At 37.3% G+C, this 24,305-nt stretch overlaps 1 protein-coding gene across 1 annotated transcript in view; it reads left to right on the top strand.

Moving 5' to 3' along the window:
* The window catches only part of LOC136877170 (hydrocephalus-inducing protein homolog), a 49,748-nt gene that overhangs the window by 5,634 nt on the left and 19,809 nt on the right, over positions 1-24,305 (top strand). Inside the window, exon 3 of the mRNA XM_068228573.1 lies at positions 1,768-1,967. Coding sequence (XP_068084674.1) covers positions 1,768-1,967 — 200 coding nt within the window. The remainder of the gene's footprint in view (positions 1-1,767; positions 1,968-24,305) is intronic.

The raw sequence follows: 24,305 nt of genomic DNA, 5'->3' as shown, positions 1-24,305 counted from the left end.
TTATTATTATTATTTATTTATTATTTCATACCTTGAAGCAGATACATGGCCAGGTATATCTGATCTACTGATCTAGTTTGATAGTTATGAATGTCTTTCCTATATCTAATTTCTGTGTTAAAGGAGATCATACCATTTTTAAATTTGTACATGTGTAGTGCTTCAGACTGTGTCTTATGCATTCTGATAGGTAAGATGTTTGCATCTCCGTATAGGTCTATCTCAGTGGAAAAGTTGTACTTATAAATTGAAAACTTGTCAGTACTCTCCCATGTGAGGCATCATTACAATTTGAATACATTATAAATCAAGGAATTTCACCATAGTTATGTTGATTGTTAACAACAACAACAACAACAACAACAACGACGACGACGACGACGACGACGACAACAATGACGACGACGACGACGACAACAACAACAACAAACTTACCTTAAGGGAGGCTGGGACTGAGTTTTTGGTGAAAAAAGTAAAAATTATCAATTTTACAATTTGTGCATATTATTGTACGCCGGACTCCTGCGGATCATTTGGCGGTGGTAGTTTTTGGGATTCTGCCATTTTTAAAGTACTAACGTGACATTTAAATGTCCGGTTGAGTCCCCCATCCCCTAACATTTACTTACGAAAATGTGTTGGTTTTTTTTTTTTCATATATACATTTTCAGGTATTTAAAATGTGCCAGCTGAACCAATTTGGTTTCAAATTCCATGAGAATGTCATGGGTTGTTAACACCTGTATTGTCTTGATATTAACAGAAGGAGTTTTTTATAATGTTGATACTTTAAAAGATAGTAGCCTTTAAAGGGGTAATTTTTAGCATAATTTTAGAAAAACATAAACACATAAAACACATTTCCTTCCTCACATTCATGGACTACATATGCAGAATTTCTGTCTGTTAAAATTCTTTCCATACCTTGAAGTGCCTGTACACCAGTTTTCAATGTGATATTTGAAGTAACTGTTCAGCTGGAGCATTTTTTATGCTAATTGATTTTAAAAATTTTAAAATGTAAGTGTTAATTTCTCAGAACGTTCTGTTGCTATTTTCGTGAAAATCGGTGTATGGCCTTATTTCACCATTAGGAGACCACAAACCAAATTTCATTCAATTCTATCAATAACTACTATTTTATATAAATTCAGACCTAACTTCCCTTAAGCCTGAACAATCTGAGTGATCACTTGATTGGCAGCAATCTGCAGCTGTAGCTTCTTCTCTTAGCTCTTGTATATCTGGACCATACTCTTCTCGAATGTCATGCAGTAGATTGTGGTGGTTGTGATTATTGTTTTAAGAGTAAGTACAATCAGGCAAGATTCAGCAACTCTTCATTTGTGAGAGGTAGTGGTCTACAAGACAGTCATTTTGACTGCTCCAGCAGTTGTAGTGTTAAGGCCATGTTCACTTCCTTCCAAATTCTAGCCCTTTCCTATCCCATCCTCGCTGTAAAACTTATCTGTGTCAGTGTGTCATTAAAAAAAAGAAGGAAAGCTGTGTAGGTGATGTTATATTATTTACCATTGTTATAAGACTGTTCAGTGTACTAATTGCAGTGATTTAGCCATAATTTAAGACACAGACCCATATACTCCTCAGACACTGGATTGTTTGTTTACTGATTGGTTTAGTATACCTTCAATGTAAGAGTAAAATTTGGTTACAATCAAATACAATGTTTTGAAGTGATGCAAGAAAGACAGAGATGCTGAAGTAAGTGATTTATAAATCAACTAAGTAATATTTGAATACTTGCAGGTTTTTGATGAAGAAGGAAGAGGTGAATCACTCTTTACTGAGACGATAACTTTGTCTGCAGAAGCAATTGATGTCATGGTTGATGTGCTGTTTGGAAATGAGGGAGTGGACTACATTGATTTTGGGAAAGTTAAAGTTGGTAATGAATACCAACAACCTTTTCAGTTGAGAAATAAGGGCAAATATGACATTGTGTGCAAGTAAGTTTTACCTTTCAGGTGGTATGAACTGACTGTAACCTAGAATCTAAAGACATATTGCCCATATGGGATATGTGCGCTCTAATTTCCTGGTTGTGGATGGCACCCGTATCCCATAGGGCGTGATTTTTGCACGTGTTTATAGGCTTCTGGTTCTCATCCCTTGCTCGGGGGCAGTAGTTTATCTAGTACCCCCTAGAATGTAGCAGTTATTGGGAAGTTCAAACCTAAATGATAAAAAGGGTAGTTTCTCCTGGCTGTGTCCTCTACTGAAGCACTCGATTTGCCGGGTGCTGAGCATGCCAAATATGTTGTGCTGTCAGCTGTGTTATGATACAAACATTTCCTCATGCCGGCTCAATGACAGTGATTCTTGGATATTTTATCGGGAGCAGTGGGTTCAGGAATATATGACTCTGCTTCTGAGCCAGATAACATACCAAGTGAAAGTTTTGTCAACATTTTTATTTGTTACGTCACTTTTGAGTGCAAGTTTTTTAGCTGCATTATTTTACTCCGAATACAAACGATGGAAATAACTCATCTCTCCCAAATTTTGAACTTATGTTTTCATTAAGACAAAGAGACACAGACTGATGATTCACCTGTATCACGAAAAGAAAGTACTGCAGATGGTGGTACAAAGAGTGCAAGGTTGGACTTTGCATAGCCCAATGATTTCAGGCTACTATATCAAAATAAACTATTCCTAAATAGGTAGATTTTGTATTTCAAATGTACTTGTGTTTATTTGTGGCTGAAGTAGCCACATTAAATGATTCATTTTTATTGTTTGAGCAGGATTATTGGTGAACGTAAAGTTTTTATGTTACTCATAAGACTAGTATAATTTAAATACTTCAGATATGTAGTTCCTGATTAACATCTTTGGTTTGGATTGCCGACACCTTCATATGATACAAAAATCAGGTATGTACTAGGTTTCACTGTTGTGTAATAATGTATTAACATTCAGAAAAAAGACCCAGTTGAAATATGGTAGTACTGAAAGTGTTAAAACTTTCACTCCCATATACAACCTAAGCTGGATAGAGAATATTGGATATGCTTTCACAGGGACCAAGCTCCTGTCACATATTTTGTTGTAGTTATACTTTTAACCTACAGGTGGCAGTTATTTGATGTATACCTCAAATAGGGTATATATTTCACCCTGCTTCCATTTAGAACCCTATGTCTGTTTTTTGTTATTTGAATAAAAGTTCAAGGTGGGGCATTTGGGATGCCTCATTGTGTTTCTGAGCTTGTATTATGAATGGTGACAAGTGTGTTGTGAAATAGACAAGAAGCTACAGCCTACAAGGGAAGTTTGGAAATGGGTGAAATACTGGAGGTGTTGCTTAATGATGACTTGGGTGATGAATTTACCAAATTTTGGTTAAAAGGGAAAGTGATGGTGACAGTGAATTTGAAGAAATACCTACAGAATTCAACCTGGATGAAGTTTTAGTGCCTGATACAGATCTGCTATATAGGACAACTTTGACACCATGACAGCTAATTCAGGGCTGAATGTTCTGCTGGTTAATGATGCTGATTGAATGTCTTCCATGACTGTGTTTATTTCCAGGATTTTTTGAAACATTTGCAAACAACCCATCATATATGCCAGTCTGGTGACTATTGCTTCACCTCACCACTTCAGCTAACAATATTGTGTACAGATTTTTAACTTCAGTACCTTATGGGCAGTGATCAAGAATATCCCCTGGTGTACAGCATGACCTTAGGAACAGTATTCAAGCCAATGAAGTACATCAAGAATTTGAAATATCACGGCATTTAAATAGCCGGGCTGGTCATTTAAATTGCCCATACAGTAGCCGGTAGTGAATGTGTTAAAAAACATTGTTTTCAGCCTAATTAGCTTAGTCCTCTATTTAAGATATTTGAATTCACTGTCTAAAAATGTGTATGTTCCTCATGTTATTTGTATACTCACAATAGATGCTAAATTCTCATGTAAGGAAGATAGCAGGAACAAAATATATTTAAGTCTAGGAAACAGATGGAGAGCAGTGACTTACCATGCAAGACTGCATGGGTAGAGTACACATAAAAGAAAGTCAGGGATGTAGAATTTTCAGCTGCAGCCTTCGTCAGTGGAGGATAGAATTATAAGATAGTTATTCATCACAAAATTACATCGAGCCATCTTTACCTTGCTTCAAGAGGCCATCTAAGTCTTGATCCTCAACCCATACCACCTGAACATTCCCTTCAAATAGCATTTAATTTCCTCCTAACTAGTTGATCTGACCCCAATTCCTACCCAACACAATCTGACAAGCCAGGCTGAATGGCTCAGATGGTTGAGGCAATTCGTCAGCCTCGTGTTGGTAGATTTAATGGCATGTAAAAAAACTCCTGCAGGACAGAATTCTAGCACCTCAGCATTTCCTAAAACCATAAAAGTAGTTAGTGGGACAAAGAGTCAATAACATTATTATTATTACAATCTGACAAAACATGAATTCCATGCTTTGAGAGGACTACAAGACACCAGGACATCATCATTCTTCCTATTGACAAAGAATCAATCTCAGTCATCACAAACCACCAACATTATAACTGTGAGGTTCTACGTCAACTCTGCGACACAACCACATATGGCCCCCTCAATCAAGACTCAAAAAAGATCAGAATCAGGGTCTGCCTGAATCCTCTCTCACTCTCCTCATCCCAAACTAGCCCCATATTCCCAAGTTTCACATGTTTCCCAAGATACATAAGGCTAACGATCCAGGATGCCCCATCATTTCCAGCCAAGGTTCTTTCACGGAACCCATTTCAGCATCGGTTCACCAACATCTTCAACCCCTCGTACTTTCCCTTGACTCTTACATTCATGGTGCCAGTCATTTTGTAGAACGTCTTCCCATTATTCCCAAACACCTCATTGCACACTGCCTTCTGGTTTCTATTGATGTCACTTCACTTTACACCATCATCTCTCATGTGGATGGACTTAAACACATAGCAACCCAGTGCTCTGCCTCATACGGGTAATTATTCCACCAGATTCACAGCACTGCAATGGTCACCAGATGGCCCCATCCTATGCCAGCCTCCTTGTGGGAAAACTCAAGAAGGATTTCCTCACTATTGAACTTCTTCAGCTTCTAGCCTGGTACGACATAGGTGCAGCGACTTAAAAATATAATTTTTTGTCCTGTATCGGCATCAACTCAACTAAGGTTAGGTTGAATGGAGAATTACACCTTCCAATGCTTGTTTGTTTTTATTGCTAGTCTATGTAATTATATAACATAATCTAGCTTAAAATATAATTACAATATTAAAAAGTACATGTTTCATTCCTAATGTGGAACATCTTCAGCTGAAAAAGATACAAAAATTGGCATAATCAAAATAAAGAACACTTACAATGATGATGATGATGATGATGATAATAAGGTAAAATTTTCCTTCATGTTGGGTTAAAACCTCAACGAGTCAATGTTCGAGTGTGAGATAAAAAATCTGATGTAAGGGATCTTTCTTCAAAAGCTGGAGAAGTATGTACTTTTAGTATGTTGAGGATAGACTTAAAATGTAAAATTTAAAAAATGATGATCGGGGAAAACTCCTAAAGAATAACCGAAGTTGAGGTTGATTTTTTGTTTTTTAAAGTTTTAAGATGTTGAAGGGAGTCTGTAACGAAAGAAATGAAAATTTGTTTAGAAAAAAGAAATAAAGAAAAGACCTAGTAAATATATGGTGGTGAAGTGTCTAAGGAACAATGAAAATGCTTACCTCCCAGCCAGTCCCGATATGTTTACTTCTTCCCTTACACTGTCAGCTGACTGAGTGTGTATGTGTATGGCTGTGAGAGGAGCATGAGGCAAAAGAGGGGACACAGAGGGTACAATCCATCAATCATAACACAACTCTATAATTCTCCTTCAGCAACTCACTATCTCTGCACTTTTTATACATCATCTCTCACTCTCTCTCTCTCTCTCTCATCGTTCCCTCAATTCTGAGGATCGTGATTTCTGAGGAGACTCTTAGTTAGTTGTCTCTACCTCTTGTGCTCTTTGGCCAGACGTATTGCACCAAGGATGTTCAACCCAGTTATACTCTTGATAATGTTCGACCATGGAGTGGGAACTTGTCCACTGTCTCTCTTGCCTGGAACATGTCCAAAAATGATCACTTTTTTTAAATCATTGTTATTCCCATATCACACAGTGTGTCCATAGAATTGTAAAACTCTTTGTTTATATATTGATGATAATCTGATTCTGAAGTTGAGCTGGTTTATAATAGAATCATTGGTGCAAAATGATGTCCAAGGTTTGCATAACATTCTTTGCCAACACCAAATTTCAAAAGAATCTGTTTTCTTCTTGTCTGTAGCATGAATCCACATCTCAGCTCCATATAGGAAAACTGAAAATACAAGACTGTATACTACTCTCATTTTCAGCGGTAATGAGACAGAGTGATTCTTCCATAACTGGGACAAATTCATCATTATATTTTTTGGCCATAGCCATTCTCTTAATGTCAGATGCACAGCTACCTGAACGGGAAATGACTGAACCAAGGTATAGTATTTCTGAAACATTCTCTAATTCCTTGAAGATGTTTGTGCTGGCTAATTTCTCGGCTCTATCAGCAATTGTTATTTGGGTCTTGTTCATGTTAATTCGTAGTCCCATTTGAGCACCGGCATTTTTGACATGAGAAATGAGTAATGAGTGCAGTATCATCATCCCATTCTTCAAGAGCAGCTCTCATTATGTACTCACCATAGATTTTGAAGAGCACGGGTGACAGTATACAGCCCTGCCACACGCCCTTCTGGTTCTTGAAATTCCCAGACAGTTTGCCATTTATTTTAACTATAGCTGAGTTGGCTTCATACAAATATTGTATATATATATACATATATATATGTATATACATGCTATGATTCTAGATAATTCTGCTTTCTTACAACACATTATTACTACAAAATACATGAAAGAGTCTATAATAACATAAGGAACACTTTCTTAAATTAACCCTCTCCAACCCATACTTAAATGCATGTTATCCACAGAATGAAGTGAATTATTTTAGCCATCATGCTAAAAATGCAGACATTTATAAAAAACAATTAAAAAATAAATGAGAAATTATGCTGTACAAAAACTAATGAAGCTAGAAATATAATTATTTCACCAAATGAAAGTAAACAGTCCTCAGGTTCAACTTAAGACAGTTTATCTGACCACTGAATTATTATTATTATTATTATTATTATTATTATTATTATTATTATTATTATTATTAACAAATACATCGCAACTGGGAAATATTCTAGTGGCAATGATCACTTACAGTAGTGCAAATAGAAAAGTAAAAAAAACATAATTACCCAACAACAACTATAATAACAAGAGTACAACAAGCAATTCCATGGAAAGAAAATATTACAAGAAATATTACTAGTTTAACATTCTAAATTCAGAATCATCATATACAAATTCACACACAACTTATGGTAATATTTCCAGTGCATAACACTGGCTTGCAATAATATAGGTTAAGCGTACTTTAGGCCTACAACCTATGTCATCACGCATGTATACATCATTTCTCCTAATTTTCACTTTCCACTTCACTAATTGCAGTTGAGCTATTCTGACACTTTAAGAGTCAAAATTATCTTTTACCAAATGTTCAGTCTCATTATAACATAAAATACTTCCACACAAACTAACGACAGACATGTTCGTTTACATTTGTCAATGCTTTCTGTATTTTTTATTAAGCCTGCACATCTTTTAAAAGGAAACAAACATCTATGGTCTCTAGATAGTGCACATGCTAGTAATAACCAGATATATTTACTACACTGCTGTCAAGAGTGGTTCAGCTTCTGCAGTACACATTACTGCACTATGGATAAGAGAGGGATAACACACACACATAACTGGGTTTCTCCTTAGCAATTTAGGTAACATGAACAGTTGTTTACAGTGATAAACATGATGTAACATTAAGCTAACTTCTGTTAAGTAACCAGAAGTTTCCTGAATGACTTCTAACACATAAAGGATTATTTATAAATGGAAAAAAATATTCTGAGCTATAATACATGAGCTAAATACACATTATTAAACCTAAATATAATATAACCTAGCCTACAATACATGAAAAATTGTTTTCAGCCACATACACACCCCTTCCTACCTTTTTCCTGTGGCATCATGAAGCACACCTATTTAACTCATTCCTGCACTGCCTCAACTCTAGTTACTGTGTCCATTTCCCTTGGCAGATCTCCCCCACATCTCTCACTTGACCTCCACCCCCAGGATGGCAGAATTAACACCTCTGTACATGTCAAACTCACCAACCATTAGCAGTATATCCATAAAAACAGTTTTCACCCAAATCACACAAAACAATCTCTAACATTCAGCTTTACAATCTGAGGCAAAGGGATTCATTCAACCTCTAAAGCCTGTGCCTCATACAACAACAACAATAATCACCAGAGGAAGGCCTTTACTGCTAGGGGTTGTCCCACCCAATGGATTGACCACCAGATATTCTAGAGGAACCTCCCATTACATAGACAGGAACAGAAGCAGCCCTTAAGAAGATGCCCCAGGAATCGATGAAGTCAGCACGGACATGATTAAAGCAACACGAGTCCAGGGATTACAGTGGCTACACAGAGTGCTCAATGCAGTTTGGAAAGATGTCAAGATACCTACTGATTGGAGTAAGGGTGTTGTTATCCCCCTGTTTAAGAAAGGAAATCACCAAAAATGCTCCAACTACCAGGGAATAACACTCCTTTCTCATAGGCTTAAGATTCTTGAGAAGATCCTAGAGAGCAGATTGCGAGTCATCTTAGAGCCACAGCTCGAAGAAGAACAGTATGTCTTCAGGCCTAACAGGTCCACAACAGACCTAATCTTCAGTGTCTGTATGTTAATGGAAAAATATTGAGAAAAAGCAACGATCTGTATATGGTTTTCCTTGACATTGAGAAAGCATAAGACAGCATTGCAAGAGAGAAGATATGAGAATGTGCGAGAAAAAGAAGTATGCCAGAGGGACTTGTGAAGAAGGTTCAGATGCTGTAAGAGAACTGTACCAGCTGTGTGCAATTGGGTGATTGACATTCATCCTGGTTCAAGACTGAAAGTGGAGTCCAGCAAGGCAGTGCACTTTCCCCATTAAATTTTATCATCATCATGGATGACATAATAAAGAACATCAAGAAAACCTATGGTGAACTAAACGCAATGGCCTTCACTGATGATGTTATGATCGCGGAGAAACTGAGGAAGAAGCACAATCGAGACTCAATGAATGGGAGGTTAATTTCGAGGAGTTCAATCTCAAGATAAGCGATCTCAAAACAGTAGTGATGGCAATAAACAGAGAGGAATGACCAGCGAACATCATGCTATGAGACCATTCACTAGAAAGTATGGAAAGCTTTACATACCTCGGCAGTGTAATATCTTGAGATACGCTAGCCACAAAGGAGGTGGCAAATAGAGTGCAGAAGAGCTCTCACTTTTACCAGTAAGTACAAACACTTCTCTGGGATCTCAAAGTGTGGCCGTTGGTGAGCAGAAATCAGTGAAGCAACAGAAGTCCTTATTATGTAATATGTAAATTTCGTCTTGTCATAATTTTAGGTAAACAAAAACATTTAAAGAACTGAAGTGTTTATGCAAAGTAAATTGTTGTATGAAGCTTTCTTATTTAAAAATTATTACACATTTAGGCATATGAAGAAATGGACTATGAAGAAGATTTATGTTCTGTTATATTTCCTGATTTAAATTGTATTATTTTGTTAACTATGGAAAGGGATGTGGAAATTTTATACATGACTTGTGAGGCAGGGTGTGCCACATGTAAGTGGCCTTTCCTGTCATTTTGTAATATCCGTAAAGATGCAAATTCTGCAGAAAGCATAATTCTAGAACATCATTGTCATTGGTCAAAAGTACAAGTGTTTTTATTGGTGAATGTGGCAAACTGGGGTGTTGCTATTGGTCATTTATTATGACTCTATTTCCTGTTTGTGGCTCCTCGCGGGTGCGAGTCACTTTGTCCACGTCTTTGAATTTGGAGCACTAAAGCGGACGGGCACGTTTTGCGTCCGTCCCGCAATGGGTCTTCAGCCGGCCAAGGTAAGCACTTCGTTTTTGACTTATGTTATTTAAATTCATTCTTATTCCCACTTAATGTAAATTCAGTAATTATGTAAAAGTTCATCTTGTGTGCCGGAGTTTCCTCTAGTTTTCTACATTTTCCAAAATAGAGCATTTATATGACTTAGCAATTATGCTAGTCCGCAACGTGTTGTTTTCGGAAGCAGACCTTCTTTTCTAACTCTAGTTGTAATTGTAGTAACTGTAACACTTTCTCGAATTGTAATTAATTTTGTTTCATTCGAGGTTGCCTCCTTTTATTCTGTAAATTCTGAAACTCTATGTCAAAATTTGTTCGTGATCGAAGACCTTAATTGTTTCACTTACACATCTTTCGTTTTGTATCTCAAGTATCAGTTAATCCGCAGTTCATTTATTTATTCATTTATAATTGTATATTCATTTCCTTAATAATTATTTGTCTGTTGGGTGTATTATTGTAAGTCTTTTCTCCCCCATAACGTTATACATTTCCATAGACCTAGTAGGGTTCCCAGCACTTTCCACTATCCTTTCTTAGTTGTCATTTTTAGGCCTGTAAGTGTTGGTTTGGTTGTGTCATGTTTCAATATGAATACTCCGCCACTGTGTTATTTACAATTTCCTTAGTCATATTATTAAGTATTATATTATTTACTACTGGTATTATTATTTTATTATTATTATTATTACTATTCTTATATTATTATTATTATGGTAACCTCAATTGTCCCGACTGCGGTTACACAAAGTATCAACAAAATGAAAGCTGGTGATGTTCGGTCAGTACTTCATACCAATCTTAACCTATGGTATTGAAACCTGCACCTTCACTAAGAAAGACTCATCAAAATAGCAGGCATCCGAGATGAAGTTCCTTAGGTCCACAATTCAAAAAACCAAACTGGACAAATTAAGGAATTATGTGGTTAGGAAGGAAGTTGGGATTGTTACATCATTGTTAGATCAGGTCAGCATGTCCAAAATGAGGTGGTTTGGGCATGTAATGAGAATGGAGCCAACAAGGACAGCATACTGTATGTTAACTTGGAGAGACATATGGCAGGGAAATGGATGGTGGGAAGACCAAGAACCCTCTTGATGGACATCATAAAGATGGACATTGCAGATCGGGGAAGGACACTGGAGGACGTCATTAACAACAGAATGTATCTCAGTAAGACAGAATGGAAGAGGCTTGCCAATAGTACCTGGGAAACTGGAACTGTAAAATGATGATGATGATGATGATGATGATGATGATTGAAAATTACTATTCATGAGCAAGTACAATTTGAGGTTCCACCTGTTCAGTACACAGAAAAATCACTGATTATTATTTCATTATCCTTTTATTCGCGGAACATTTTTCATCCGATATTTGGACATCATCAGTTGCTACCTACTGATTGAGATTAAAATTGAAACTAAATTATAACACAGGTTTTTAATGAGTACTCCTGATGCTTAACCCTATTGATGCCAGGCTGTAATATAGTGGTTGCGCTAAGAATGCCAAGACAATTTTAATGAAAATGCACACACTAAGGAAAAACATTCTTCTACTTATATTTTTGGAGGTAAATTGTTTTCTGTTTTCATAGCACACAGGTGAATAGAGAACATGTGGGTGTGACTATAACTGTAATAGAGTTTAATTTTCTTCATTTAAAAGTCCATGAATTTTTTAATATTTTGTGAAAACATTCTAAACTTTGACCTAATTTTTACATTTATGGTGTATTTTTATCATAGGTATGTCCAATTCATTGGCTGAATGGTCAGAGTACAGTACTGGCCTTCGGTTCAGAGGGTCCCGGGTTCAATTCCCGGCCTGGTTGGGGATTTTAACCTTCATTGGTTAATTCTAGGGGCATATAAATTATACACAGGAGAGTTTTCCACCTATTCAATACTGAGTTATATTTACAATGTTAACTCTCCTGTGTATAATTTATATGTTATCTCAGTTCAATGTGGACCAACAACATGAAATTCATAACCCTTGATAATTCCAGTGGCTCGGGGGCTGAGTGTTTGTGCTGTGTCCAACATCCCTGCAACTCACACACCACACATAACACTATCCTCCACCACAATAACACGCAGTTACCTACACATGGCAGATGCCGCCCACCCTCATCAGGGGTCTGCCATACAAGGGCTGCACCCAGCTAGAAATAGCCACATGAAATTGTAATTTACCATAGGTATGACACCTTTGTAAGAATATTCAGCTAATTTTGAATTAAAAAATTGTTTTACATGATTCTTGATAGTACTTTTTGTGGATTACGAATTTTTACAGAATTCTGCACATGCTGGTTAAATACACAATAAAGTCTTCCTTATTTTCAACACATGTTATAAATTCTTCTCTAGTGAATCATTTATTGTTAAAATTTTGCATATTTTAATTCAAATTTCATATATTTACCCATCTTTATACTGAAAATGAAAATGAAAACCTACAACCTGTTTTCCAGTCATTGACCGGGTCAGGGATGTAATGAATGAAACATATATAGGCTGTTATTACAATGGGGTCGCCACTCCCAAGGTGATTTATTAATGAGTGATAAATGCTATGAAATGATAATGGAGAGTGTGCTGGAATGAAAGATGACAGGGAAAACCGGAGTACCCGGAGAAAAACCTGTCCCGCCTCCGCTTTGTCCAGCACAAATCTCTCATGGAGTCACCGGGATTTGAACCACGGTATCCAGCGGTGAGAGGCTAACGCGCTGCCGTCTGAGCCACGGAGGCTCCCCATCTTTATACTATTGAAGATAAATAAACGTATGAATAAGAGAGACAATAAGCAAGTGACACGAAGGGGCAGAGTGCAGGAATACCATGTGCAAAACTTACATTGCATCGAAAGAAAGCTTTTATAAAACTTCAGTGATATTGATATTGCACATTATTGATATTTCCAGAGAGTAAAAGCTTCAATCTTTCCGGTGGTAATAGTTATGCTGCCATCATGCAGCAGGAATTGAAGATAGAGGCGAAAGAAGAACATGGTTGACAGATCAGCCCCCGGCATCTTTAGCAGAAGTTCGCATGGCCGATAGATTGGCCACCTGGCACTATAAGAGTTAAGCTATCCTGTCTAGAATACAATGATTAAAATATCTAAGTCAACATCTAACGATTCTTATAAGTGTACAATTATTTAAAAAACATGTGTGAATTAAGGAATCTTGACCTGATCTTGATTTGAAGAGATTAAAAATCTTGTAGAGTTCTTTGGATGACTGGTTGTCAAGTATTCTTAAAATGGGGCTTAAAGATGATTGTGTGAAATAGGGGACTTCTGAAGTTGTTAATAAAATGAACCATGTATATTCTTATGAATGTATCTCTGCTGTTGAGATATAGCACATGTAGTTCTTTTAAGTCTGTAAAAAGGAAATAATACATAAAAGATAAAAGCATTTTGTGAGTGGAAGAACATTTGATATTGAAGTGAATTGCTCTTGCGCCCTATATTGCTTCCTCCCCGCAGCTGACTCAAGTGCCGTCACCTGCCTTGCTGCCTGCCGCCTTGCGTCTGGTATAGTGTCTGCGTGATGCCACAGGCTGTGTTTGCTTGTGAGAGGAGTGAAGGGAAACAGAAGGGGAAAGATGAGAACTGATTGGTGTGCTAGGGATGGGTTTACCCTTTCCTGGGAAGTTATCCTTGTTAACTCCAAGCAGATCTAATAAATGGGGAATTTTTTTCATACAGAAGATTTCTGTTATCCAAGATGTCGTTCAAATTATTATTATTAAAAAAAAGATCAATAAATATGAACATTGCGTTCATATTACTACCCTTATTCATTCTTTTAAGAATATCCTAATCTTGCTCAATTATAGTATATGGGTCCAGTATCACTCGTATGTACACTCGTTGCTGAAACTTTCCGATATTTTGTGGCATTGACATGCTCCATATACCTGGTTGTAAAACATCATCCTGTCTGTCCGATGTATGTTGCCGTGCACTAATTACACTTAAGTTTGTAAATAACTGAACCTGTAAACTGACCATTTAAGGAGTTAACTTTATTGTAATTAAAGAAAAGAATAGCATAGTGTTAAGAGTTGAAAATGTGACTTGAAAATTCTTTCTCTTGAATAAATTTGATATTTGCATTAGACTGGGATTATTATATGTAAAGAATGTAAATGTTGATTTCTTTTGCATTTGAGATATTAGTTTAGAAATTTTCTTTCTCCTTATTTTGCTTATGAATTTGATGACCAGGTCAACGCTGAAAGCGTTGAACTTCACCACTTTTCATATGTATTGTAACTCCTTATCAAGATCTTCTTGTGAAAGGGGAGGGTTAAAGGTCCAATTTACTAGGCTAAAGTAGGGCACTCCTGTTTTGGCTACCCGGTTGCAACGAATTATTTTTAATTGTGATTGGTGAAAACTTTCGTTTCCTGTAAATTTTGTAAGTAAACTTGTCTCGTTCTCGTGTGATCATGATGTTTAAAAAATGGAGAGAGCTGTCCACCTCATCTTCAACTGTAAATTTAATGTTATTGTCTAATGAATTAAGATACTGTAAAATATTAGCACTATTATTATATCTTAGGTCTACTAGGATGAACGTGTAGTCCACATAACATATCCGCGTCTCTAGGCCTTGTATTTAATCTATGAATTTTGTGTGTTCCAAATAATCTAGGTAAATATAATACCTGAGGCTGGAGCACCCACAGGAAGACCTTTTTGATAATATATTTTATTATTGTTACTGAGCACAAATTCCAACATTGTTATAAAACTTTCTATTTCCACTTTACTAATAGGACCTTGATTTAACAGATTATACCAGATAATTTTGTTTGTATCCTGTATTTGGATGTTTGAATACAAATCTCACATATCAAATGAACACATAATGTGATGGGATAAAACTTAAAAATTTCTTAGTTTATTGCAAAAATCTACAGAGTTTTTTATGGGTGATTTATTGTAAAAATTATAGTTCTTATTGAAAAATGTATGTATGAATTGCAACATTCTATAAGTGGGACTTCTTCTAAAATTTATTATTGTTCTAATGGGGACTCTAGTCTTGTGTAATTTTGGAAAAGCACGGGCAGTGGTCAGTCCTGGGTTCATTTTAATGAGATTTTGTAATTCCTGTTCATTTAATATGAAGGACAAATTTTTAAATAGTACCTTGCACACACATTGAATGCTTTTTGTGGGATCTTTAATTACAATTAAGAAGGTATCATTACGAAAAAGTTTCAATTTTTGTTAAATAGTCTTCTTTTATCCATTATCATAGTAGTGTCACTTTTATCAGCCTTAATGATAATGATACTTTGCTGTATTCTTCTCTTTAGTTCTCTACTTTGTTTATTAATGTTTTTTGGAAAAATGCTTTGATACCTTATAATAATAATATAGATTTTCGTTTACGGCCATTAAAGACCACATTAGGTAACAGTTACATGTTTCTGGAAGTTTTCTTCATAGCCCAAAACTTCAGCATCCTCTCTCTGGCAGCCTGTCTTCTTTCTTCCATCCATCCACGGTTAAGTTTTGGTTTGTCATGGAATCCCTGGAATTTGTCGATCACTGACCTAAACTTTGTTTGGTTTGAGATGTCTTCTGAATTTAGTCCCACCTGTATGAGATCCTTTCTTACCTCCCTGAACCATTTGTCCAACACTTTAGGTCTGCTGTCCAGTATTGTGAAAATCCTTTTCGTTAGTCTCTTCTCATCCATTATAAATAAATGCCCATAGAATTTAAGTCTCCATTTTCTCATGGATTCAGCCTTTCATTGTCATGGTAAAGTTCTTCCCTTCCTCACAACCTATACTGTCCGTCCACAATCTTTGGACCCATTATTTTATGAAGGGTCTTTCTTTCTCAGCTTCTCTCAGTCCCGCTTTCCCTGTCATTTGGAGGCATTCACTAGCATACAGACATTACGTTTTAATCACTGTATTGTAGTGGCTTAGATTAGCTCGCCTGGAGATGGTTTTCTTCTTGTATACAGGATATGTCCTACGAAAAGCCGCAGCCATCTTTTCCCGTCTGGTGTTGTTTGCTTCTCTTTCATTAGTTTTCAATTGCACTATTTCACTCAAGTACTTAAAAGCTATCAACTCTTTCTATTTTATCGTGTTCTGTCTTCAAATACTGAGGGGCTATTTTGATGTTTGTTATATATTTACGAAGGCCATCCGGTAAGTGGTACCTGTTTGCGCAATAAAAACACAGCAGTAAATTTTAACAAATATACCCATTTTTATTGGAAAGAGCATACACACTACTTCTCCACATAATCTCCAAGCAAATTCAGGCATTTGTCATAACGTGGGATGAGTTTTTGTATTCCAGCATCATAGTCCTCCACTGCCAGCGTATTGAGATACGTAGTCACAGCTCGTTTAAGTTCTTCACCGCTGTCAAATCTTTTTCCTGCCAGAAAGTCTTTAAGCTTCGTAAAGAGATGAAAATCCGAAGGGGCCAAGTCCGGGCTATACGGGGGATGGTCGAAGGTTTCCCACTTGAATTGTTGCAAAAGTTATTGTGTTATCGCAGCTGCATGAGGACTGGCATTGTCATGAAGGAGAAGGATGCCTGTAGACAATAGACCTCGCTGTCGATTTTGTATTGCCCGCTGTAATTTCTTTAATGTTTCACAATATGCAGTAGCATTAATTGTGTCTCCACAGGCCAAAAAATCAATGAGCAGTACACCTCGGCGATCCCAGAAAACGGTTGCCATGAGTTTCCTGGTGACAGAACTGTCTTGAATTTTTCTAGTTTGGTTGGTGAATGAGCATGATGCCACTCCATTGACTATCGTTTACTCTCAGGTGATGCATAACAAACCCATGTTTTGTCCCCAGTAACGATGCAAGTCAGGAAAGAGTCTCCTTCATCGGAATAACGTCCCAGAAATGTCAGTGCTGCAGCCATACGCTTGGTTTTGTGCTCCTCTGTAAGCATGCAAGGGACCCACCTTGCACAGATTTTTGAATAATAAAGATGGTCTTTGACAATTTCATAAACAATTGTTCGAGACACATTAGGAAAATGTTCACAGAGTTCATCAGTTGTGATGCGCCGATCCTTCTTCACGCATTCATCTACTGCGCTCAGCAGTTGGTCTGTAATGACAGATGGTCTCCCTGAACGCTCCTCATCGTGTGTATTCCCCCCTCTCCAGGTTGAAGTTGCGACACCAGCGCTGAACAGATGACTCGTCCATCACATTGTCTTCATACACCTCCGTTAATTGGCGATGAATATCACAAGGTCGAACGTTTCGTGCATTAAGAAATTTAATCACTGCCCTCACCTCACAACTGGCGGGGTTCCCAATTTGTTTAAACATTTCAAACAATCACAGACACAACACAGGCAATGCTAGCATCATGCAACCTCGCACAGAGCAGGCAGACAAGCCACTGATGCGGTATGACCTTGCCCAGCAGCTACCCGAGTCGTCAGCGCTTCAAGCGGCGCTAACGGGTACTACTTTCTGAATGGCCCTTGTAGTTTTTTTTAAAGAAATCTGTAGTCTTGCTTTTTCTGTTTGCAGTTTTATTGCTGTGTCAGTATTCCTAGATAGCAGCGCGAGGTCATCAGCACAGGCAAGGCAATTAATCATGACACCACTTTTGATCCTCCAATGTATATTTGGTTAAGTAGTACTTTTCTGTCCAGTTCTTTTTCCCATTCCCAGATAATCTTCTCCAACACATAGTTGAAAATAATTGGTGACAGTCCATCAGCCTGTATGACTCCTAACGGGAATAAAAGTGAGGTTGTGAGTTTCACAAATAGGAAAAGTCGTCTGAGTTTTAATTGCTGCATTGATGGGGTGAAAGTTCCCTTTGGGGATCATTGTAAATACCTAGGTATTGATATAAGGAAAGATCTTCATTGGGGTAATCACATAAATATGATTGTAAGTAAAGGGTACAGATCTCTGCACATGGTTATGAGGGTATTTAGAGGATGTAGTAAGGAGGTAAAGGTGAGACCCCAACTAGAGTATGGTTCCAGTGTATGGCACCCTCACCAGGATTACTTGATTCAGGAACTGGAAAAAATCCAAAGAAAAGCAGCTCGATTTGTTCTGGGCGATTTCTGACAAAAGAGTAGCATTACAAAAATGTTGCAAAGTTTGGGCTGGGAAGACTTGGGAGAAAGGAGACGAGCTGCTCGACTAAGTGGTATGTTACATGTAACTAATCTATGTTCTGAGCTGTCAGTGGAGAGATGGCGTGGTAGTACATCAGTAGACGAATAAGTTTGAGTGGTGTCTTTAAAAGTAGGAAAGATCACAATATGAAGATAAAGTTGGAATTGAAGAGGACAAATTGGGGCAAATATTTGTTTATAGGAAGGGGAGTTAGGGATTGGAATAACTTACCAAGGGAGATGTTCAATAAATTTCCAATTTCTTTGCAATCATTTAAGAAAAGGCTAGGAAAACAACAGATAGAGAATCTGCCACCTGGGCAGACCAGTATTGATTGATTGATGATGTTTTAATTTCAAACTGCTTGGAGATCTCTCCCATGAACTTAACTTTTGAATGTGTCCCAGTTAAAGTCTGCTTAATAATTGCCATTGATTTCAAATTCCACCAGTATATTGAATAGCACTTCCCTGTCGACTGAATCATATGCCTTCTTGAAGTCTACAGAAACCACTACCAGATCCTTTGAAAGATGATTCCCTAGTACACATTTCAGACTCCAGATTTGATCAATGCAATGATCTTCCCTTCCTGAATCCCGCTTGATACTCGCCTAGTTGGTGATCCACTTGTTCCACAAGTCTCTTCTGTACTGCTTTAGACAGTGCCTTATATGTTACCGGTGTGATCGAAATGCCACAGTAGTTGTTAGGATCTGCTCTATCATCTTTTTTGTGTAGAGGATGAATGACAGCATTTTTCCAGTCATCAGGGATAACCTCTATTTTTCCAGATCTTTTCCTTTACTTGCCTTAAAATTATGATTGCGATTTCTCCACCATTTTTCAGCTCTGCTGTGACAGAGTCTACCCCTGCAGCTTTGTTGTTCTTTAAGTCTGTAATTATTTCATGGAGTTCTTTCGTCAGGGGGTACCGAGTTTCTATTCCGTTATTTTAAATCCTCTTTTGACCATTTATTTTTAGGTTTTTCACTGTTCAATTTCTCAAAATATGTAGCTAATATCTCACCATTTTCATTCTTATTCATAGCCAATTTTCCATCTCCCCTTCGAAATCCCATGGTAGATGGTTGATATCCATTTATGTGGTCTTTAAAGATCCTGTAAAAGGCTCTAGTATTGTTCTTCTTAAGTTCCTTGTCAATACTTTGGATTTCTTCAGATATTTGGTTCCTTTTGTCTTAATACCAATATATCTATATATATATATTTTTTGCTATTTGCTTTACGTCACACGGACACAGATATGTAATAGACAAGAATGTAATAGACAAGAAAAATGTTCCACCGATCAATACATTTATTGTGAATGAATTATTGCACTAGTACCGGTTTCGGCCTATCTTGGCCATCATCAGCTAGCACACAAATTTACAGTCATTAGACAAAATTACAAAGATGTTATGTTAGAGCATCCGGATGTCTAATGAAAAATGGAAGTAAAATATATTGCAGTATGTTGCGTTAAAATATCTCGGATTAAAAGTGGTGATGGTTATAATAAACTAAAACCTATTGATTGAGCATGGACATGAGTACATAAACACATCAAAACACATATGCCACATCATAAGACACTAAAAATATAGCACATTAAACACATTAAAACATGGTATATTTTAAAAACGTCTACTAAAATTTGAGTTCATGTTGCATTGCATTCATTCTTCAATCCTCTTGTAGTTCTTGTGTTGATTAAGTTGTATTAGGTGAATATCGAGAATGTTCTATGGCTGATATACTTTGTATTGGTATGTTATAAGAACTCTTGTCATTAAAATTTGAAAATTGAGTACTGTGCAATTCAACTGTTGATGTAGTCAGGTAAGATTTATATATACAGCAAGATAGGGTTTAATTTTAGAGCAGTTGGTGGTGACACCTCTCTCGTCTATGCACGTTATATGGTTGTTATCTGTAAAGAAAAGTTAATATGAGTATAGCGTATGTATGAAGGAATGCCTGGATTTATGTGTGAGATGAAAAGAGTACTTACTGTTGTTGCTGTGGAGGTTGTGTACCGATATGTTTGGAGATTTGTTGTGTTCTGCTACGAGTACGTCTGGGGCTCATGTTAGCTGTGTGGAGGGATGTTGGTGGAGGGGATGGAGGAGTGGCTATTGTGAAGGTAGGGGCGGGGTTAGGTTTGTGATTCATTGGTTTGTTATGATGTGTGTTTACTAATTTGAGATAGTCATTTTTTATTGCAGGAATGACTTTGTCAAAGATGATACTGGTTTTCTCTGTAATGTCATTGATGTTATGATTGGGGTTAGTGTATTGATCCAAAGATATATAGAAATCTTCGGTTATGTTGAGCAGGGGGCCCTTAGAGTTTATGTTTAATATCATCATATCATTATTGATGTCTGTGAAGTTATGCTTATATTCTTCTACATGTTGGCCTATTGATGAGAAATGGTTGTGCTTTACTGCATTTATATGTTCATCATAACGGACGGTGAAGTTTCTGCCTGTACGTCCAATGTAGCTTGTGTCACCATTGTTACATTTGATGCGGTAGACACCTGATTGGTTGTATTTATTATTATTATTATTGACTGTTTTGGTGTTGTGTATAGTGTTGGTGCTGTTGCGTGTGGTTTTGAATGCTATTTTCAGGTTGTGCTTCTTAAAGATATTAGTTATAGTATATATATTGGTCTTGTTGAAGGTAAATAGGACATAATCTTTTTTCGGTTTGGCTGTTTTGATTAATTTATTTTTAGGTTGGGATTTTATTTTGTGGATGATTTTGTTGAACATTTCTTTGCTGTATCCATTGTATTTGGCTATGTCGTGGATTAATTTTAATTCATTATTTTGATCTTCTATTGTCATTGGGATATTGAAAGCTCTATGTATCATACTATAATAGGCTGCTCTTTTATGTGTGTTAAGATGAACGGAGTCATTTTTTATGGTATTTAAAGTGTGTGTGGGTTTCCTATAGATCTTGTAAGATAAGTGAGTGTCATGCCTGGTTATTGTTAAGTCCAAGTAATTTAAGGTACGGTTATTTTCAGTTTCTTTAGTGAATTTAATTTGTGGGTCTAAATTGTTAAGTTTGTCTAGTATAGTATCTGCATCAGTGTATCTATTATCTATAATTACGAAGATATCGTCGACAAATCTACACCAAAAATATATATTATCTATTTTGTTAATTGACGTGTGTTCTAGGTAGTCGATATATATTTCAGCTAATATTCCGGAAGCAGGAGATCCCATAGGTAATCCTTGTTGCTGATATATGGTATCATGAAATTTGAAGTAGTTATTGTTTAAGGCGAATTTAAGCAGAATCACGAATTCTTCTATTTCTAAGGTGCTCAAGTTACTATGGTTTTTTAGGTTAGATTTAATTATTTTGACTGTTTGTTTAATAGGAATGTTAGGGTACATGTTTGTTGTATCAAATGATGTAAGGGTATGATGTTTTTCGATCTTTAGTTCTTTGGTTCTGTTGCAAAAATCTATTGAGTTTTGTATTGTTTTGTTTGCTAAAAATGAATAATGCTTTTTCAAAAATTTCTGAATGAATTGTGATAACTTATAGGTTGGACTGGCTTTATAGTTTATAATCAGTCTCATGGGTACATTTTCTTTGTGTATTTTAGGGTAGGCCCTTGCGGATGGTAATTGGGGGTTCATAGTTATAAGTTTAGCAGATTCTGTTTCGGTGAGAATAAAGTGTGTGTTCTTGAGTAGATTTTTTAAATTCCTTTGTATATTATTGGTTGGATCTCAGCGTTTAATTGAAAAAGTGTTGTCCTGGAAACATTCTTTAGTCTTTGTTATGTATTCATTCTTATCCATAATGACCGTAGTGTTGCCTTTGTCGGCTTTTGTTATTAGTAGATTGTTCTGTTTTATTTAGTTTTTGAGTTTGTTTAGGTTCGATTTATTGGTGGTATTCATGTTTAGGTTATTATTGTGAACATTATTGATATATTGCGGGATCTTTCTACTGATTTCGTGTCTAACTTCGTCTCGTATATCGTACGGAATTTTCTGTAAAGCGAGTTCTGTTTCTGTAACGGCAGTTATAATATTCTGATAGGATGATGCATTACCCCAGTTATGTTTGGATCCCTTGCTCAACGTAGCCGTCTCTACATCGTCAAATATGGTTAGTGTGAGATTTTTTACGGGTGGGTGGAATTTATGTTGGGAATTCTTGTTAAGATGAGAAGGATCTTTATTTTCATTTATGGTTAGTGGTTTCGGTTTGCTTTGTTGTTTCAGTGTTTCCAGTTTTTTGTTTAATGTGTTTTGTTTCTTTATGGCTAAATATTCTATTTTATTTCTAGAAATTTGTTGAAAGTAATTCCAATAGCTATGTGGGAGTTCATGGGATACTTTGACATGTGTTGAATAAAGTTCATTATTGAGATGTTGTTTCTTACGATATAGGAATTTTATTTCTTCATTTAACCAAATTTCATTAGTCTTGTTTAGTGTTTTGCGTGTCTGAGCAGCTCGTCTATGTTTGTTATTGTATTTCTGGAGAAATTTCGGTGTTAAGTTGTTTTATGGCAACGATGGGACAGGAAAGGCCTAGGAAGTGGAAGGAAGCAGCTGTGGCCTTAATTAAGGTACAGCCCCGGCATTTGCCTGGTGAATGGGAAACCATGGAAAGCCATCTTCAGGGCTGCCGATTGTGGGGCTCGAACCCACTATCTCCCGATTACTGGATACTGGCCGCACTTAAGCGACTGCAGCTATTGAGCTCAGTAGAATAATAATACCAATATAAATGGTCCATTATTGGACATTATAAATTTTCCAGCTAACTCATTCCTGGTTGCCAGCGTTTTGCCCCTGTGTGCTAGGCCGGGCTCATCAGTTGGTACCTAGCACACCTACCAAGACGCATGGCTAGTGCATACCGTGGAGGCCACTGCATAGGCTAATTGTAGCCACCGGCAGTGCCAATGCACTATGAGAGACTTTGTCTCTTTACCAAAAATTGATGCCTGCCTGGCCATCAGATGATATAGATGTTGATTCCCAAAGGGAATCTGAAATATTTGTTCCGAATGAGTAAATTTATAATACCAATATAAATGGTCCGTTATTGGACATTAAAAGTTTTCCAGCTAACTCATTCCTGGTTGCCAGCATTTCGCCCCTGTGTGCTAGGCTGGGCTCATCAGTTGGTACCTAGCACACCTACCAAGACGCGTGGTTAGTGCATACTGTGGAGGCTAAGTAACTACAAATGCTTTCATTCCCCTCGCTGAAGGGGAGGGCGGGCCACCCTGAAGGTAACGCCTTCACTCTGGCTAGGAGTTTTGGCAGGTTGGAGAAGTGATGTTATGGGGAGGAGGGTAATTTGAAGTATGGGATTAGGAGGTGTGTGCAGATAGAATTATATGTATTGGGGATGTGTGCAAGGATTAAATATTCAGAGGAGAGTGCAAGGATGGACGGGGAAAAGGTGAAGTGCAAAAATAGGAAAGATGAAGGTTGAAAGAGAGGTCTTGGGTGGAGATGGAGGTGAGGAGATGGAGGGTGGCTGTGATATTAGAAAGAGAAGTGATAAGAAAACGTAGAAGGTCGAATATCGGAATGGGTGAGGGAATGAAATGAGGTGGGGGAGGGGGTTGACAGACTTGTGGAAAAGGTAGAACAGGAGGAGTGGCTGGTCGGGGGCGATGATGTGAATTAGCTGAAGGGAAGCGAAAAGGTTGGGGTGGAGAATGGGAGGGCTCCACTTTGTGGCGGTGGCCGTTGATACGAGCGCCAGTACGGATGAGATGTTGAACGTCTTCAGCACTGGGAAGCTGGAGCTGCACCATATAAGTAGGGCCGTTGGTGTTGTTAATGCGAATCGCGCGTCGGGCGGGAACGCCGTCCGCGTGGAGTTCCTGGAGGACCGCCCGTTCGGAGATGTCAGGTGGAATCTCGCGTAGGATGCAACTAAACGTGGCATGGAAGGATGGCAGTTGCTGCTGCGGT

The sequence above is a fragment of the Anabrus simplex genome, chromosome 7 (assembly GCF_040414725.1).
Source record: "Anabrus simplex isolate iqAnaSimp1 chromosome 7, ASM4041472v1, whole genome shotgun sequence".
Lineage (NCBI taxonomy): Eukaryota > Metazoa > Arthropoda > Insecta > Orthoptera > Tettigoniidae > Anabrus > Anabrus simplex.
The sequence above is the reverse complement of the archived record's forward strand: the minus strand, read 5'-3'. Positions and strand labels throughout refer to the sequence as shown.